The 17,494-nt window shown below is 54.2% G+C and overlaps 1 protein-coding gene across 7 annotated transcripts in view; it reads left to right on the forward strand.

Annotated features, from left to right (window-relative positions):
* SEMA4A (semaphorin 4A) overlaps positions 1-17,494 on the forward strand; it is a 45,544-nt gene that overhangs the window by 18,479 nt on the left and 9,571 nt on the right. For 4 of the 7 annotated variants that reach the window (XM_054011098.1, XM_054011097.1, XM_054011100.1 and 1 more), the window contains 7 exons: positions 7,676-7,835; positions 12,616-12,776; positions 13,205-13,267; positions 14,267-14,365; positions 15,688-15,799; positions 16,218-16,334; positions 16,977-17,107. In XM_054011098.1, coding sequence (XP_053867073.1) covers positions 7,742-7,835; positions 12,616-12,776; positions 13,205-13,267; positions 14,267-14,365; positions 15,688-15,799; positions 16,218-16,334; positions 16,977-17,107 — 777 coding nt within the window. In that variant the 5' untranslated portion in view covers positions 7,676-7,741. Of the gene's footprint in view, positions 1-5,126; positions 5,425-5,526; positions 5,545-5,951; positions 5,970-7,675; positions 7,836-12,615; positions 12,777-13,204; positions 13,268-14,266; positions 14,366-15,687; positions 15,800-16,217; positions 16,335-16,976; positions 17,108-17,494 lie in introns of those variants that run through there. The other 3 variants (XM_054011096.1, XM_054011101.1, XM_054011102.1) reach the window with 3 other exon arrangements.

Below are 17,494 nucleotides of genomic sequence, written 5' to 3' on the forward strand. Positions count from 1 at the left end.
TCTCTGATGATGTGGGTAACTCCCCCACATCCTCGTCAGGGAAGAGCGATGCAAAGAAACAATTTACCTTTTCTGTAATGGCTTTGTCCTGCTTGGGTGTTCCTTTAACATCTTGGTCGTCTAGTGGTAGGGTGACCAGATATCCCGACTTTATAGGGACACTCCTGATTTTTGGGTCTTTTTCTTATATAGGCTCCTATTACCTCTCACCCCCTGTCCCGATTTTTCACACTTGCTGTCTGGTCACCCTATCTAGTGGCCCCACTGCCTGTGTGCTGGGCTTTCTGCTTCTGATGTACTTAAAAACAAAAATTGTATGGTTAGCTTTTGCGTCTCAAGTTGCTTCTCACATTCCTTCTTCGCCTGCCTTGTACTTCTACACGTAACCTGCTGGAGTTCCTATTAGCCTCGCTGGGATTTGATGTCCAAATTTTAAAGGGGGCCTTTTTGCCTCCAGTGGCCTCTGTTACTCAGCTACTCCGCCGTGGTTGCCTGGCATTCGTTTGGTCCTTTTCCTGTTTGTTCTGATTCAGGGGGCGCGCCTCTGTTATGGTGGTTTTAAGGAGCTCTCATGCTGCTTGAAGGCATTTAACCCTCATGCCATGCCAGCTCCACACGGGTCAGGGAAGGCACCTGTGTATGGGGGATTCTTGGGGTGCCTCTTCCACCCACTTTAAGGTCCCTGTGTCTGCTGGAGGGGTCCTGCCATCACTGAGGACGAAGCCTCCCCCCCCACACTCCATTTGTGGCTCGGGACCAGTGCAGAACAATGGGACTAATTTAAACCTCCCTGGGGCCTTGTTTCTCAGCCAACGGCTCCAGGGCAGAGTAACCTAGTTTCTGTGTGACAAGGAGCTTTCTGTCCCGGCCGAATAGCGAATGCAGGGGTCCCCCCCCTCCTTCCCAGAGTTCAGACAATGCGCTCAACCACACACGTCCCTGCGATCGGCTCCTCAAAGGGGAAATCTGGCCCACAGCCGTTCTCATGTCAAAGCCAGCTAGGGCTATATGCCCCTTTCCTGGAACCTCAAAGCTCCATGCCTAACGAGCTGCTACCTGTCGGCTAAGGCAGGTGAGCAAGGTGCCTTGATCCTCAGTCATTTCCTTCTGATCCGTGAAGGGCATTTCCCATTCGGGGCAACAAAATGTAGTGTATAAAAATGAGGTAGTATCCCTTTAAATAGTGTGTGAGCCCCATAGTGGCGCTCACCGTGTTCTGTGTGCTAGAACCCAGCTGGTATGCAAAACTATTTAAAGAGACACGAACCAATTCTGATACACCACATGCAGAAGGGGAACAGCCCGCTTGTTCCTGCTCTGGACGGATGATCTGAGGTGGAAGCATCAGGCCGTTCCCTGCAGACCCGATGCCGTGGAGAGTGCTGCCTAAGGGTGAGAATTCTCCCCCATTTTATTAGGGGAAACTGAGGCACTAAGCATTTTTAATGTGGTCTAGTGGTTGGAGCAGAGGATTGGGAATCCGGACTCCTCACTTTCCTTGTGGTTAGAGCAGGGAGGATGGGCATAAGGGATCCTGGGTTGTAGCTTTGGCTCTGGGAAGGGAGTGGGGTCTAGTGGTTACAGCAGGGAGCTGGGACTCAAGACTCCAGGATTCTACACCTGCCTCTGGCAGGGGAAAGGCATGAGAATCAGGACTCCTGGGTTCCATCCCCAACTCTGCTACTGACTCACTGTGTCGCCATGACCACGTCCCCACCTCCATCCAGGCACAAGTGCGGAACACTGGTGAAAAAAGAGTTTGAATGGGCGGAATGAAAGTTCAAGGTGTTGGCTGGGATTGGTTTGATCCTGGGTGTAGCTTGCAACAGTCTCCCAAGACGAGGACTAGGAGCTTGTGCTGCCAAAAGATAAGGAGCGAAATCCTGGCTGCCTGGAAGTCAGCGGGAGTTTTGGAACAGTGCCGGAATCCCACCTGGGGCGTGTCCTGACCTGAACGTTCTCAGATCAAACAAGACTTTTTGCACCTTTCCCACCAAAAACCCACCGAGTCTTGTTAAAAGACCCTTACGGGGTTTGAGTAGCCTAATGCTGGCTTCCAGGAGCCTGCTGCCTGCCTCCCTTTCCCCGCCTGTGCATTGCAATGCTAAGACGTGTCTCCCACACACCGATGTTGAGAAACTTGCTGACTTTGTGGAAAGGGCTCTGAGGCCCTGAAATGACAGAGGCCAGAGAATGGCCAGGGATCATTATGGGTGTTGGGAAAGTAATGATGCTTTACAACTTCTAACAGAGCCCTTTTGAGAGGTTGGATGATCCCCATTTTATTCCTGGGGAAACTGAGGCACGGAGCGGTGACATGACTATCCCCTGGCCACACAGCAGCAGACTGGCCAAGCCAGGCAAAGAACCTAGGAGTCCTGCCTTTCATTCCTCTGCCTTAACCACAATGTTATGCTTATTATGCAAGAAAATCCACATTCTGGGTGTGTTTTGCTAGACCAAGATGGTTCTTCCCATGGGTCTCAAGAGAGAGGGCCTGGTTCTTACTTACACTGGCTATTACTAGTAAAAAAATCTGCGTATAGAGGAGACCTAAGATCTGAAAACCAAAATATTTCAAGTTGGAAATGTTGTTGCAGTTGTATTTCAGTGGCCTCATATCCTCTATTCTTCTTTATGGGGTGTGCTCCCTGGCCAGACTACATCTCCTATAATGCACCAGGGCCAGGGGCTCCCACGATAAGCCCCCTCCCCTCTCCAAGCGGGGGACACTGTGATGCATCATGGGAGATGTAGTCCAACCGGGGAGCCTGGCCTATAAAGGAGAGTGGGAGCATGCGGCAGCTGGACTACGACCCCCATGAGGAGCTACAGCAGCGTTTCCAAATCAGCGTTTTTTAGGATTTAAATATCTGCTGAAAATTGACTCCCTCCCTCCCTCCCTTGTGGGGAAAAAAATTCCCAATTGTTTTCATTCAGCTCTACCGAAGGAGCCTTAATGCCCATGAGAATCAGGCCCAGAATTGGTCTCGATCGAACAGACATGCCAAGGCTGCAGTGGAGTGCCACGGGCTGGGGGTGGAGGCGTTAGCTGGCCACGCCCACTGCTGGGCAGGTGTCCAACCCGTGCTTTGTTTCTACAGGGTGGTTTTCCACCCTTCTGCTCTCCAGCCCTTTCTCCAGTTTCTTCTTCCTGTTTAATTTGCAGCTGATGACAGATCCAGCTGTTGCAGCACAGCCTCAGCTGGGCGAATAGGCAGGTTCACGCCAAATCACACCCACACACCTGGATGCTCTCCCAGGGCCCTAGGTTGCAACCGAGGCGCTGTAGATATCTGGGGAAGTGCTGCAAAGGAGCTCTGATCAGGGTAACAGCCAGGCACTGCTGGGCAGGGCGAGATCCCGCCGGCCCGAGCAGTGTCTCTGCCTCCTCCGTCACAGACCGAGCACCCGGATCAGCGCAGCTCACTCATTGAAACCCAGTTCTTGGGAAAGAGGCCATTCCATTTTATGGCTTCTCGCAGCAGACCAGCAATGGCTGAGTGGAAAGGGAGTGAGGTCCGGGAGCCAGGACTCCTGGGTCCTGTTCCCAGCTCTGGGGAGAATGTGATCTAGCGGTTAGAGTGGATGAGGACTCCTGACTTCTGTGTCCTGTTCTGGGGAGGCATGTTTAGCCAAGCAACGGAAAGTTGGGACAGCTGGGTTCTCTTCCAGTCTCTGGGAGAGTCTTGTCTAGTGGTTAGAGTTTGGAGGGCCAGTAGCCTGCCCACCTGGGTTCTAGTCCCAGCTCCTCTTTTGACTCTCTGTGTGACTTTGAGTAGGTCGAGGCGCGGCTCTGTGCCTCAGTTTCCCTATCTGTAAAATGGAGCTAATGATCCCTGCCTCGAGAACTGCTGAGGGTTGTCAGCTAGCAGTGCCTTTTTGGGAAAGGCCAGCAGCAACCGCCCCTGTACAGCTCTCCCTGCGTTCAGCACGCTCCTGGTAAAGGCGTTGGGTGGGAGATGAGTTCAACTCCAGATGTGCTTAGACAGACAGCTTGTAAATAACAGTGTACTTGAAAGTGCGTGGCGGAGAATTGGGAGGGGCCTGGGCTTATGCGCTGGCCTGTTAGTGTTAATACAATGGTCATAATGAACCATAAATACTTACGGGTAGCGCGTCTCTGAGCCTCGCAGTAGTCGGCTCACCCAGGGTGAGGGATTTTGTTACTTTGGGTGGGCGAGTAACATTTCCCATCATCGTGTCTAAGGCCAGGTCTGTCCCCGGGGCTGCTGCCGGCACAGCTCTGTCGGTCAGGGGCATGAAGAGCTGTGCTGGCCGGAGCCGATAGAGGAGATGCAGCTATACCAGCACAGCTGCGCTTTGTACTGGGGTCGCTTATTTTGTCCAGGGTGGGGGGTGAGGGGGTGGAATAAACTAGACCAGAAAAAAAATCAGGTGCGCTGGTACAGCTGCATCCGATCTAGGTGCGTTTTGCCTGTGTAGACCTGGCCTGAGACTGGAGAGATTTGGTTTCTGGCTTGATAAACATTCATTGTGCAGCTTCAAGGGGCTGTGTTGGCAGTCGCTGACCCTCAGAAGGCAAGCACCATCATTATCCCGGTCGTACAGCTGGGGAAACTGAGGCATGGACTGGCTATCCCTTGCCCCAGTTCACACAGTGGCAAAGGTGAGAAGGGAGTCCAGGAGCTGCTAGTTCCACTCTAACCACTAGACAACATTCCCCTCCCAAAGTCAGGAATAGAACCCAGGGGTTCTGACTCCCAATGCCCCCCCAGCTCTAGCCACTAGACCCCACTCCCCATCCCAGAGTCAGGCATAGAACCCAGGCGTCCTGACTCCCAGTCCCCCCCGCTTTAACTTCTAGCCCACATTATCTCCCAGAGCTGGGAATAGAACCCAGGCATCCGGGCCCCCATTCCTGCTCCATCCGCTGGGCCACGCCACCTCCTTTAAAAGCTCTTGTTTCCTACCGAAGCAACCACCCAAGGAAGCTGCTTCCTGCCTGGCTGAGGGGAGCAGGGAAGGTCCCTGGAGCTGTCAGGACGTGTCGGGGAGGCTGGACTTTCTGGTTCCCTGACTCACTGTGAGTGACACTGATCTAGCCGTGCCCTTCCCCTCCCCAGCCCAGGCAGCTGCCAGCGTGAGCTGGAGACTTGAAACAGCCTCAGCTCCCCAGCCCTAGTGTTGGACAGGAGCCCGGGAGGGGAAGGAACCGAAGCCACGTCTGGGAGCCGAGTGAACCCAGGAGCCAGCCCCTCCAGCTGGAGCTGGGCTGGTCATTCCAAGCCAGTGGGCCCAGAGGCCACCCCAGGACGTCTCCGATGGGCACCGGGCACTGGGCAGCGAGTCCATCCCCCCGGCGCTGGGGAGATCTACCAGGGGCTTAGCTGCCAATGGATGGTGCTGGCCGAAGGTCTGCGCTAATTCTGCCCATGCCCTCTGACCTCAGCCCCAGGAGAGGTAATGTCGCTGGAGAATGAGCAGCTAGGTCCCGCTCTGCAGGGATCCGAGGCAGAGCTCGGGGGGCGCTGGACCGGGAGCGGCTCTGCGTTGGGTGCTGAGAGCGGAATCTCTTCTACGGTAGCGGCAGGCAAGGGGTTCCGGGAGCGGGGATAGAGAGGGGACTTGAAGGGGCTTCCACTCTCTGCTAGAAACACGGGGCAGGAGGGCACTTTCATAGCTGGTACTCGAAGGGAGGGTTTGTTTGTTTTCTTTCTTCTTTTTAAAAATCCCTCCTCCCCACAGTGCACCCCCGCAGCGTCAGGCACTGGGTCCTGTCCCTCGCTAGCACGTGGCCTGTGTGTACAGCTTGGGGTCTGGGCGTCGCCTTCCTGGTCTACGGGCCAGTCCTTGCTGGCATAAGCGCCCTGCAGTTACCCCAGGGCTGCACTTGTGTCTCCCCCCCCACCCGGTTTATTAGCTGCCGTTTATGCAGACGAAAGAACAAGGTTCAAAGTTGCAAGGCGGGGTGAGGCTGCCGCTCGGTGGAGTAACAAACAGCTCAGGTGGGGGAATACCTCTCTTGCCCAGCGCCGGGACAGTAGGGCCTAACCGGGGCACTGGGGGTGGGCACCGAGGTATGTTCCTACCCTGCCTCCGGCTGCATTTCAGGAGTTGGGGAGGTTCTAGGGTGGGCAGGGGCCGGAGTGGCTGTGAGCACGGCCAGGGTCAGCGCAGGGTGGGATCATTTCCCGCCCCACGCCTCGTCCCCGGGGGAGCCGCACGAGCGCAGCGCCCCACATTTCACAACCTCCTATTTCCCCACCGTTTCCAGCAACAGGCGCAACGTCTCGGCTTAGCGGCTGTGGGTGCTGCAATCTGGCTGGGGTGAGGAGGAGGAGGAGGAAGGGTTGTGTGTGGAGCCAGCGTTGGGGCCCGGATCAGCCTGTCACTCAGCTGTCGGTGGCTTTCGAGCTCCACTCTCTGGAGGACGTGGGGAATTTGCCACCTCCTGGGAGTCCCTGATGCAAATGCCTGCCTCTGTTTTTAAGGCCCGGCTTGACAAAGCCCTGGCTGGGATGATTTAGTTGGGGATCGGTCCTGCTTTGAGCAGGGGGTTGGACTAGATACCTCTTGAGGTCCCTTCCAACCCTGATATTCTATGATTCTATGACCCAGCCCCCAACAGCGCCCGGCAGTTCTGCTAGGTGTTTCTGAAACGCTGGGGCTGCCGGGCTCACGCGAGGGAGGGGCTACAAGGCCTGATCTGAAGCCCCCCCGGGGTTGTCAGTGGAAAAGCTCCCACTGGCTTCAGCCGGCTTTGGATTGGGGCTTGGATCTGGCCCAAAATATCATCAAGGCCAGTAACACACATTCCCCAACCCTTTGGGGAGGGCGAGCGGGATCCGGGCAGCTTGGCCATATGGTCTCCATAAAGGGTTCCCCGCCCCCGAAAAGAGCGTGAGCAATGAATCGAGCGACCGGGGGGAGGAGAGGGATCAGGTTTCGGGAGCGAGGGGAGGGATGGCAGAGAGGGGCTCGGGATGTGAGGAGGACAGGAACGCTTTGTAAGCATCTGCTGGGGGGCGTCCTGCCCCGGGCACCACTACAGGGAGAGTTAGTCTGGGTGCAAAGACACCACCCATCAGCACCAACCTGAGCTAAAAGAGTTGCCCCATCAACTGGCAGCAGCAGTAGGCTCTTATCTTGCATGTGGACTGGAGGGGACATGCGTGACACGCCCACCCAGCATAAGGGGCGTGGCTGGAGTGCTGTGAGCTCTTCCTTGATTCCCAGGGCCCATAGAGGACAGAGCATAAGTTAGAGCAGCCTTGAGGCTGCTCCAATTGATACAGGGGGAGCCTGCACAATCCCAGAACATGAGGGGTGCAAAGGCTTAAAGGCACCTCCCGCATCCATCTTGTCCCAGCAGCAGGAGCCGAACCGCCGAGAATCAAGCCCCGAGAGGCTTCTCCTCGGCAGCTCCTGTCGCCTGGTTCAGCCTCCCTGTATCACTGTGGCCCCATCCCAGCCCTGCTCTCAGCTGGAGAGGCTCCTTTCCTCCCTGACGCTGCGGCTGCCTGCGGGGCTCCCGTGCTGGCACGAAGGGGCAGAAAGCACTGTCCCTGGTGAAACATGACTGCGCACGGCCCTCTCCCCAGCCTAGCGCTTCCGCTGCAGGTCGGAGGCTGGGGCTAGTTCTCTTTCATGTGGTTACCTTGCTCGCTTCAACCATCTCTTCCCCTCCCTCCCCACTCTGCTTTCTTGACAGCTCAAGAGCTGGGGCCGGGTCCCTGCAGATTTCACCGAAGGCCTCACCCTTTGCCGATAACCAGCCATGCCCGACCGGGCGCTCTGTTTCCTGTGCAGTTTGGTGATGCCTGCCGCCTTCCTGTGCACAGATCTGCTTCCCAGGGTCACCTTCCCAAGAGGTGAGCAAAGGGGATGGGGGGGGGGGGAGAGAAAGAAGGATGGATGGATGAGAAAGCAAGAAAAGAGGGGTGGTGGGACGGAAGGAAGAAAGGAAAAGAAGAGTGCAAAGACAGACAGATGGGCCTGGACGGACAGAAGGCAGAGAGACTAAATAAAACGGAGAAAGCCAAGCGAGAGAGACCGTTGGAAGGAGGAAATGAAAAAGGGGTTAAAGGAAGAGAAAGAGAGAGCTGTGCCCCTCCGAATCGCCCGCTGTCAGCCTCCCAGGCCCGGGGAGGGGCACGGAGCGCCAGTAGAGGGAGAGGCTCCTTGCCTGTAGCCGGGACTGGGGGGGGTGAGAAATGGTGGGGAGCGAGGGGGTGCGTCTCCCGTCTCCCTGTCGATGCGGCACATGTAAAGAACCGGGCTCTGGTTTCGGAAGCTGCTTTTCCCCTGCGAGGGGAGAAGGCAGGTGCGTCGGAGGGAGGCTGGGGCAGGGGAAGATGTGAGTTCAGATCCTGAACTCTACCCCCGCGGCCTGGCTTGGGGCATCGCGGGCCAAATATTGAACCCTGCGGCGTGATCCGGGGCCCGCGGATTCAGTGGAAAGGCTGCTGCTGGGCTGTGGATTAGCACCAATGGGTGCCCACAGGGCCATGCCGAGCCAGGCTCGCTCACATGACCTCCAAGAGGGAAGACAGGGGCAGGGGGTGGGAGAGATCTGCTTGGGGGGGCGGGGTGCCAGTGTGAGCCAAGTGTATGGGGTATTTGGGGAGCGGAGCCATGGGGGGGGCACAGTGAGTGCATGGGGAGCTTGCTATGTTTCTGCCCTTGCTGCCCCTCCCCAGCCCGTACAGAGAGCGCCCGTGGGCTGCTCGACTGGCAATCCAGCCCCTATCCAAGGCTGAGGCTATACAGGACACCTGGGTTCTATTCGCCGCGCTGCCGCAACGGTGCTCCGTGACTGGCTGGCTCTCTGTACCTCGGCGTTCCCATCAGGGGCAACAACGATGGGATTCACAGTCGGGAGAGTAGGAGATGATATAGAGCAGGGGTTCGCAAACTGGGGGTCGGGACCCCTCAGGGGGTCGCAACGTTATTACATGGGGGGCCGCGATCTGTCAGCCTCCACCCGCTTTGCCTCCAGCATTTATAATGGGGTTCAATATATAAAAAAGTGTTTTAATGTATAAGGGGGGTCACACTCAAAGGCTTGCTAGGTGAAAGGGGTCACCAGGACAAAAGTCTGAGAACCCCTAATATAGACCGAAGGAGCAGCTGTCAGCACACCGAGGAACTGATACAAAGGCCACAGGGGTCGCCAGTGGCTTGAATGGGCCTGAGTTCAAATCCCAGATGGGCCCAGTTTTCCTACCCCAAGGATCTGGCCTGGAAGTCTGACACGCTCTAGCTAGCCTGCCCTGGGCAAGAGGTCAGAGTAGATGATCACAAGGGTCCCTTTGGGCCGTGGTGACGTGAGTCTTCCCACCAACTTTGGATCGGGCCCCGCTTGCACAAAACGAACGCATTCTTCCTTTTCCAAACCCAGAGGCAGTAAACGCCAGAGCTCTGGGGAATGCTTATAATTACCCCGGCCTTTGCTGGCACCCTGTGAAAACAAATTCCAGCTGCAGCCTCTCTAGCGAGCAGCCGTCTATTAAACCCGATCGCCTTTCAGCTCCTTCTGAAAAGAAAAGAAATATCACGCGATTTCCACTGAGCTGGGAAGGGGCTTGTTGGGTGGGGGAGACGGACCTGATTTAGGATTGGAGATGAGAAGAGCTAAATACGGCCGACTTGGCTAGAGAGGAAAAGCATCTAACAAGCACTTGAATGTCAAGGAAACAGGATGGTTCGAGAGGGTTTAGAGGATCCAATCTAGGTGCTGCATAGACACCATGAGAGACAATCCCTGCCCTGGATATCTTATAACCTAAATAGGCAAGACAGGTGAAGGGTGGGAGAAAGGAAGGATTGTTCGCCCTACTTGACAGATGGGAAACTGAGGCATGGAGACATTAAGGCCCAGATTCCCAAAGGCGTTTAGGCACCTAACCCATGGGAGTTAGGTGCCTAAATATCTTTGAGGATCTGGACTGAAGCGAGTTGCTGAAAGCCAGGAATAGACCCCGGAGTCCACATCCCGTGCCGGCATTACAGAAGCCTTGCTCCGAGCAACGGAAAATAAAGCAAAGGAACATTCAGGCTGAATATCAGGCCGTGCTTCCTAATAACAGGAGGCAGGGTTGTAATTAGAGGAGTTGGAATTTGTCCAGAATAAAATCATGAGCCTGATTCTCCCTCTGGCTCCGTTTCCTTGTTCTAGCAGAGTAAAAGGGGCCTCAGAGTGGTGTGTAAATGACATGGGCTCTCGGGTTATGCTGCCTGAGTAGTGAGAATCAGGCCTCCCCTCCCCCCCGCATATTTTAATAAAACAATTTCCCTTCCCGGTGGTGGGTTATTAAATCAATAAGAGTTTTGCAAGATCTAATTTTCTTATTTCACCCTTTGGTTTGGTTTTTTGCTTCAGCTCTGGAAATAGACAAATCACTTGGGCTTGGGGATCTAGTCAGTTTCTGTTCATGGGGCGGTGGGGCTGAACTAGATGATCTTGCGAGGTCCCTTCCAGCCGTACAGCTCTGTGAGTCTCTGGAGCTCACATCCACCAATCCTAGGACGTGGCTGCAATTTGGGATGCAAGTGCCACAGGGGATTTTTGTTTTTTGTCTGTTTGCTTTCGGTGTATCTAAATAAACAATCATGGCCAGTGAAGCGTTTCCGGTGCTCTAAGGCCTTCTGGAAACGTGTTTATAATATTCTAGGCTGAAGCTGCATCCCCTTGTCAAGCCTTCACCCTTGCAAAAACACGGCAGGATCTTCAATGACCACAAACCATCCGGACCGCGTTATTTCCGTCTCATCCTTCTGGCAGCTCAGCGCCCCCTAGCACCACGTTGAGGTGGGCCCAGAGGGGAGAGCGCCCCCTGCTGAGTCCCTGCAGCACCGTGCTGGGGCATTGGGGTCAGCACTGGCTCCGAGGGAAAAGCGCCCCCTACTGAGTCACCAGCAGTCGCAGCCTTCCTCTTTCCCACCCACCCTCAGCCTGCTGCTGCTGAGAAAAGGGCACGCTCTTCCCCCAGGCCCTTTGTAGGGTCCTGCCAGCCGCAGTGCCGGCTCCAGGGACATTTCCACTGCATATGCTGGCTACTCCATCTGCCAGTGTTCAAACAACATATGGGGCCTGATCCAAACCCCCCTCTGAGTCCATTCCTTTGACGTCAGTGGGCTTCGGGTCACACCCTAGAGCACTGAAAGTCTATGGGATTAACGTGCTACATTACATGGGCACTAAGTTGCAGTATCTATGTTATGTTACAGTATATAGGTACCAAGTTGTGGCGTATTCATGCTACATTACGGTATGTAGGCTCTAAGTTACAGTGCGTGTATATATATAGATAGATAGAGATGCTGTGTTTCAGTATATAGGTGCTCTGTTACAGTACATGCATTTATTATTTATCTGCATTATCTCCAAGAGGCCCTCACGGAGATCAGAGCCCCATTGTGCTAGGAGCTGTACATACAGACAGTGAGAGCCAGGCCACGCCCTGTGGTGTTTCCATACACAAGGCAAACCAAATGTGGGAGGGGAAGTGATTTGCTCCAGGTCACCCAGTGGGTCTCCGGCAGAGCCTGATGTAGAATCCAGATCTCCTTTGTCATAGTCCAGACCCTTCACCACTGTACCACATACATGCTCTCTTATGGTACATGCATATGTGTTATGTTATGGCATATAGATGGTTATGGTATATACATATAAGTTGCTATATAGATGCTATGTGACAACATATACATGGTAAGTTGTGATATATTTGCCAGAAACTGAGAATGAGCGACAGGGGATGGATCACTTGATGATCACCTGTTCTGTTTATTCCCTCTGGGGCACCTGGTACTGGCCACTGTCGGAAGACCAGATTTTGGGCTAGATGGACCTTTGGTCTGACTCGGTAGGGCCATTCTTATGTTCTTATGATCAATGCTGTGTTACAACACACACATGTTATGTAGAGTTTTGTGGGAAGTTACGTTTCTGGTTTTAGCAGGACATTCCGCCATTTCAAAATTGGTTTTTGTTCCAAATGGGAATGAAACGTAGAATTTCAACAATTCCTGCTAAATGAATTTTTTTTTAATTGTTTTGAGTCAATTGATTTTGATTTTTTTAAATCCTCTCAAATGAATTGTGAAACAACAACAAAAAAACCCCAGAGCATTCTGTTCCGTGATCAAAACGCTTTGTTTAGGTGATTTTCATCAAAAAATGAAATTCGGTGGAAATTAACGGGTTTCCGACAAAAAAAAAAAATTCTGTTGGAAAAAAATTTCAACCAACTCTAATGCTATTCTGTACAGGTGCCACGTTACATCTATGGTGCTGAGTTATGGAATAGAGGTGCCAAGCTATGGTATATAGGTGCCACGCTACAGTATGCGGGTGCTACATGATGGGATATTGGTGCCTCTTTATGGTATATAGGACCCACGTTATGGTACACCTCTACCTCGATATAACGCGACCCGATATAACATGAATTCGGATATAACGCGGTAAAGCAGCGCTCCGGGGGGAGGGGGGCTGCACACTCTGGTGGATCAAGGCAAGTTCGATATAACACGGTTTCACCTATAACGCGGTAAGATTTTTTGGCTCCCGGGGACAGCGTTCGATCGAGGTAGAGGTATATATAGGTACTAAGTATCATATACCATGCACTGTTTGATCCCTGCCAGGAGACCCCCGGAGGACCCTAACCAGCTTCAGCCAGGACGGAATCTTCAACTATGATACTTTCCTCTTGAGCGAAGACGAAGGCACTCTGTACGTGGGAGCTCGAGACACCCTCCTCTCCCTCCGGGTGGACAGCGCTGGGTCCATGAAGCTGACGGGCTCAGTGAGTAGAGCTCGGCCTTCCCCAGAGAGTGGGGAGCATTTGGGGTGCAGGAGGGAGGGAGGCTGATCCAGGGGGTGGGGCAAGTGGAAGTCAGACCTGGGTTCTGGTCTCCCGCCCCGTGCCTCAGTTTCCCCATCTGGAAAGTGGGGATAATGGTACTCAGGGGCGAGGAATTGTGAGATGTAATTCATTAATGTTGGTTAAGTGCTTTGAACCTTAAGCGGAAGCCTCTAGGGAGAATAGAACTGAAGAGTCCTGACTCCCTAACCCCCTTGCTCTGACCACTAGACCATATTCCCCGCCCTGACAATTTTGCTCTCAGCAGCTTCCTTTCCTTCCAGTGCACTATTACAGGCTCTTGACCTGTTCTCCAGGTGGAATCTTCCTCCCAACCATTGAAGAATCTCTCTCTCTTTCCCCCCTTACAGATAGCGTGGCCACCCCTGCTTAAAAAAAAGGACGAGTGTGTCTTTAAGAAGAAAAGCAATGTGGTAAGGAGAGGGGGAGAAGCTGGTGCTGGTGTGGGCTGTATTATGCCCCTCGAGGGCGCGGTTAGTCTTGGAGTGTCTATGGAGGGCATGGAGAGCTGGTGGGTGGGTGCTTTGTGGTGCCGTGAGAGGTGATACCAAGCTAGGTGCAATTCCTGAGCCTGACTTCTCACTCCCACACCTTGAACAGGAAGCGGTCGTGCTTGCTGGTGGACTCGGTGGCCTTCTTCTCAGGGTCTCAGCCTGGGGTGCTGTGCTGTGCTTGAGGTCTTTTAAAACATCCCACGCAGGGGGGTGATAATTCTGGTGTCCTGGCCAACTCTTCCTTTGCCTCCCTAACTTCCCCTTGCAGCTCAGCTCGGTCGTGTTCTTCTTCTCCTAAACCGTTGTACAGCTATCACGCTCCACTCTAGAGGTGGCTGTTTTTTAGGGCCGGGCGGCATTGCTATGTGCTGTCGAACAGCTGTCGCACTCCACTTCAGAGGTAGATGCTGTTTAATGCTGACTAGCGATCCCTGTATAGCAGTGCTCTGTGTTGTTGAACGGCTGTTAAGTCCCACCCCAGAAGTGGCTGCATTTTAATGTTGGGTAAATAATCGCTGTGCAGCGTTGCTGTGTGCTTTTGAAGCAGCTGCCACGCTGTGACCCAGAGGTGGCTGTATTGTAGTGCTGAGCAGGATACCTGTATAGTGTTGCTGTGTGCTATTGAACTGCTGCCAAGTCCCACCCCAGAGGTGGCTGCATTTTAATGCTGGCTGAGCCATCCCTGGGCAGTATGGTCGTGTAGTTTTGAAACTGCTGCCACCCCAGAGGTGGCTGCATTTTAATTATGGGTAAGTGACCCCAGGGAGATGTTGCTGGGGGCTGTTAAATCACGGCTGCATCCCACCCCAGAGGTGGCTGCATGTCAGTGCTGAGCATAGTGACCCTGTTATATGCAGCCTGTAAAGCAATCTGAAATTTAAGCTGTTCTTTTAAGTGGCGTGTTCTTTTCTCCCACAGACAGAGTGCTTCAACTTCATCCGTGTCCTGGTGCCAGTGAACCAGACTCACCTGTACACCTGTGGGACCTACGCCTTCAGCCCCATCTGCTCTTACATTGTGAGTGTCTGGTCTGGGTTGGCGGGAAGCTCTGACTCCAGCACCCGGTACATCGCTTCAGAGCCTGCAAAGGGTTTGGTTCCGGAAATGGGCCAAGAGGCAGGGCTGGTCTGTGATTGACACTGAGGCTGCTGGACACAGAGAGACCTTGTGATTCTCTCTGGCCCTCCAGTTCCCCAGACTGCACTGTGCAGGGTTACCACATGGGGTCTCCCTAAATCCTGACCCGGACTGGCGGGACACAGAAAGGGTTTAGGGCCAGATTGGCAAAGGGGTTTAGGCACCTAAGCAGGGCCGGCTCTAGGCACGAGCGTTCCAAGCATGTGCTTGGGGTGGCCCTTTTCAAGGGGTGGTATTCTGGCCCTTGGGGGCAGCACTCCGTCTTTTCTTTCTTTTTGCTTGGGGCGGCAAAAAACCTGGAGCCGGCCCTGCGCCTAACGATGCAGCTAGGCACCTACTGGGATTTACAGTAGCACCTTAGTCCCATTGGTCTTCAAAGGGAGTTAGGTGCCTAAGTGCATTTGAAGATCCCAATAAATGCCTACCCGTATCTTTAAGCGCTTAAACACTGGGAAATCTGGCCTTTATTGACCACCTCTTCAAGGCAGTGTGTGAGGAGAGAGGAGAGCAAGAGAGCAAAGAGGGCAGAGTCAGGACTCCTGGGTTCTATTTCCAGGTCTGAGAGGTAGTGTGGTCTAGTGGTCAGAGCTAGTGGGGGCGGAGTCAGGACTCGAGTTCTAGTCTCCATAGACGAGGCTTTGCTGCCCTCTGTTGGCTCTGTGTGTACGTTGAGGAGCCTCCTGTATTTTCTGGTTATTTCCCTTTCCAAACGAAAGGCCCGGGTTTACGGGAAAAGTGGTGAGTTTACAGGAACCCGGGGTCAACATTTTCAAAAGTGGCCTCTGATTTTCTCAAGTTGGAGTCACCAGAAGAGAGAGCTCATCTGAGCTCTGGCCTGGCTTCTCCTCCAAAATTCAAGGGTGTCCTGATTTGCAGTTCCTGATTATTGGGGTTCCATTAGTATTATAATTTGACTTTATTGGGGTTATATTATGAATGTGGCGTAGTGGCTACAGCCCTGGGCTGAGTCTCAGAAGACCGGGCTTCCATTCCTGGCGCTGCCACTGGCTTGTGGGTGACCTCGTTGGTAAAACACGTCGATTATAATATAATAGAGAGAATTATCTTATTTATGAAAGTTGGATTCCCCCTGCCCTGTGCCTGGAGTCTGGAAGGGATCTGGCTCTAGGCTGAACTCAAGTGACCACCATTCGGTTTGTTCTTGTTCTGCGACTGATTGATTGATTTTTAATTCCTCGTAGAATCTGGAGAATTTCAGCCTGGTTTCTGGAGGCCAAGGGGAGCCTCTCCTCCAGGATGGGAAGGGACAGTGCCCCTTCGACCCCCGCCACAAGTATACGGCCATCCTGGTGGGTGAGTACGGAGCTCTTTGGAAACCAGGGGCTGTGCAGGGACTGCGTGATGGGGAGGGAGGTGGAACCCGCTGCCCTACAGTGGTCGGCCCATGGACAGTTATGGTGCCTCAAAGCAAAGGATTAGGTCTTGAGCTGAACCAGTCGAGTCACATGTCTTCGGTGCGGCAGGTCCTGGATAGGGCTGGCCTGAAAGAAACCTTTAAGGTCCTGCTGTCATCCTTCGATGTGCTGTGTGTAGATTTATCCCTTAATGCCCGGGTCACCCACTCTAATCCATCAGGGTAACGAGTCCTAGCTCTGGTACTTTTCATACAGAGATCTCAAATCTTTACCTCTCTCTGACTAAATAACCGAGCCCAGAGGCACCGGCACAGCTGCCGGCCCGGGCTTCCCTCACTACCTCTCTCCGCCTGCAGATGGTGAGCTCTACACGGGGACCATGAACAACTTCCAAGGAAACGAGCCCATAATCTCCCGTGCCCTGGGCAGCAGGACCTTTCTGAAGACCGATACCTTCCTCAGGTGGCTAAATGGTGAGGAGGGGGTCGGAGGGCCTGCTCCTGCTGCTAGGAACGGGGTGGGGTGTGGGGAAGGGCAGGGGCTGAGGTAGCATCTGAAATCGATAGCTGCCCATTTATGATCTTCCAGACACGGGACCCCCCTCTGTTACCTGGTGGGGTTGGGGTGAGAGGCTGCAACACCCTCTGAGCTCTTCGTGTGCGGAGGCTGTGCTGAGCCTGGCTCCGGGGCCAGTTAGAGCAGCTCCCCTTGGCCCCCTGCCGTCCCTGGGAAGCAGAGAATAACCACAGCATAAGGCACTGTACTCATGCCCACAATCTGCCCCCTAAGCCGGGGCGGGTGCAGCTCCACGCTGGCCAGGGAGAACCCTGCTCAGGAAGGATTCTCAGGGGACCAGTTCCCCCCACTTTAAGGCCCTTTAGCCACTTAACGGGGCCTCACATCAGTGAGAATCAGGCTCAGGGACTCTTTGCTCGGGTCGCCGTCACCTATTAGCCAACAGGTGAACGGCTGGTGCCCACTGGCCTCAGGGATGTGTTTCCTAGGCAACAAGCCGCCAGCCTCCCATGGATAATTACATGCCCCCCCATCTGCCCCTCGGGAAGCAGCACGCAGGGACTGGGCGTCTAACCCGCCTGGTCTCCTTCCCCCCACAGTCGACGCAGGCTTCGTGGCCTCGGCCAACATCCCTGGAGACGAGAAGGTCTATTTCTTCTTCGAGGAGACGGCCGAGGAGTTTGAGTTCTTTGAGAAGCTCACGGTCTCCCGGGTGGCTCGTGTGTGCAAGGTATGAGGCTGGCCCAAGTTGGCTATGGGACCGCGTGCGCTCCTATGTCCCGTACCCCGGCATTGTCGTCTCTCCCGCTTGTGGCCTGCCCCGGTGACGACAACTGACCCACCAGAGCCACAGGGCCTCCGTTCTGCCCTCCGTGGCGTCTAGGCAGCTTGATTGCCTTCAGATCTGTGCCGGGGGCCATGCATAGACGTAGACATTGACGAGGAATAAAATTCAGTTGCCCCTTCCCAGAGCTGGGCTCTAGCAGAAATCCGGGACAGTTCCGTTTGGATGAGAGGGGGCTGGTGTCACCTGTTTATTTACAGATATAGACACATGCTGTCCCGTTTCCCTGCTCTGCACCAGCCTGGGGCCAGGAAGGGGGGAGGGATAGCTCAG

Source organism: Malaclemys terrapin, chromosome 21 (assembly GCF_027887155.1).
Source record: "Malaclemys terrapin pileata isolate rMalTer1 chromosome 21, rMalTer1.hap1, whole genome shotgun sequence".
NCBI lineage: Eukaryota > Metazoa > Chordata > Testudines > Emydidae > Malaclemys > Malaclemys terrapin.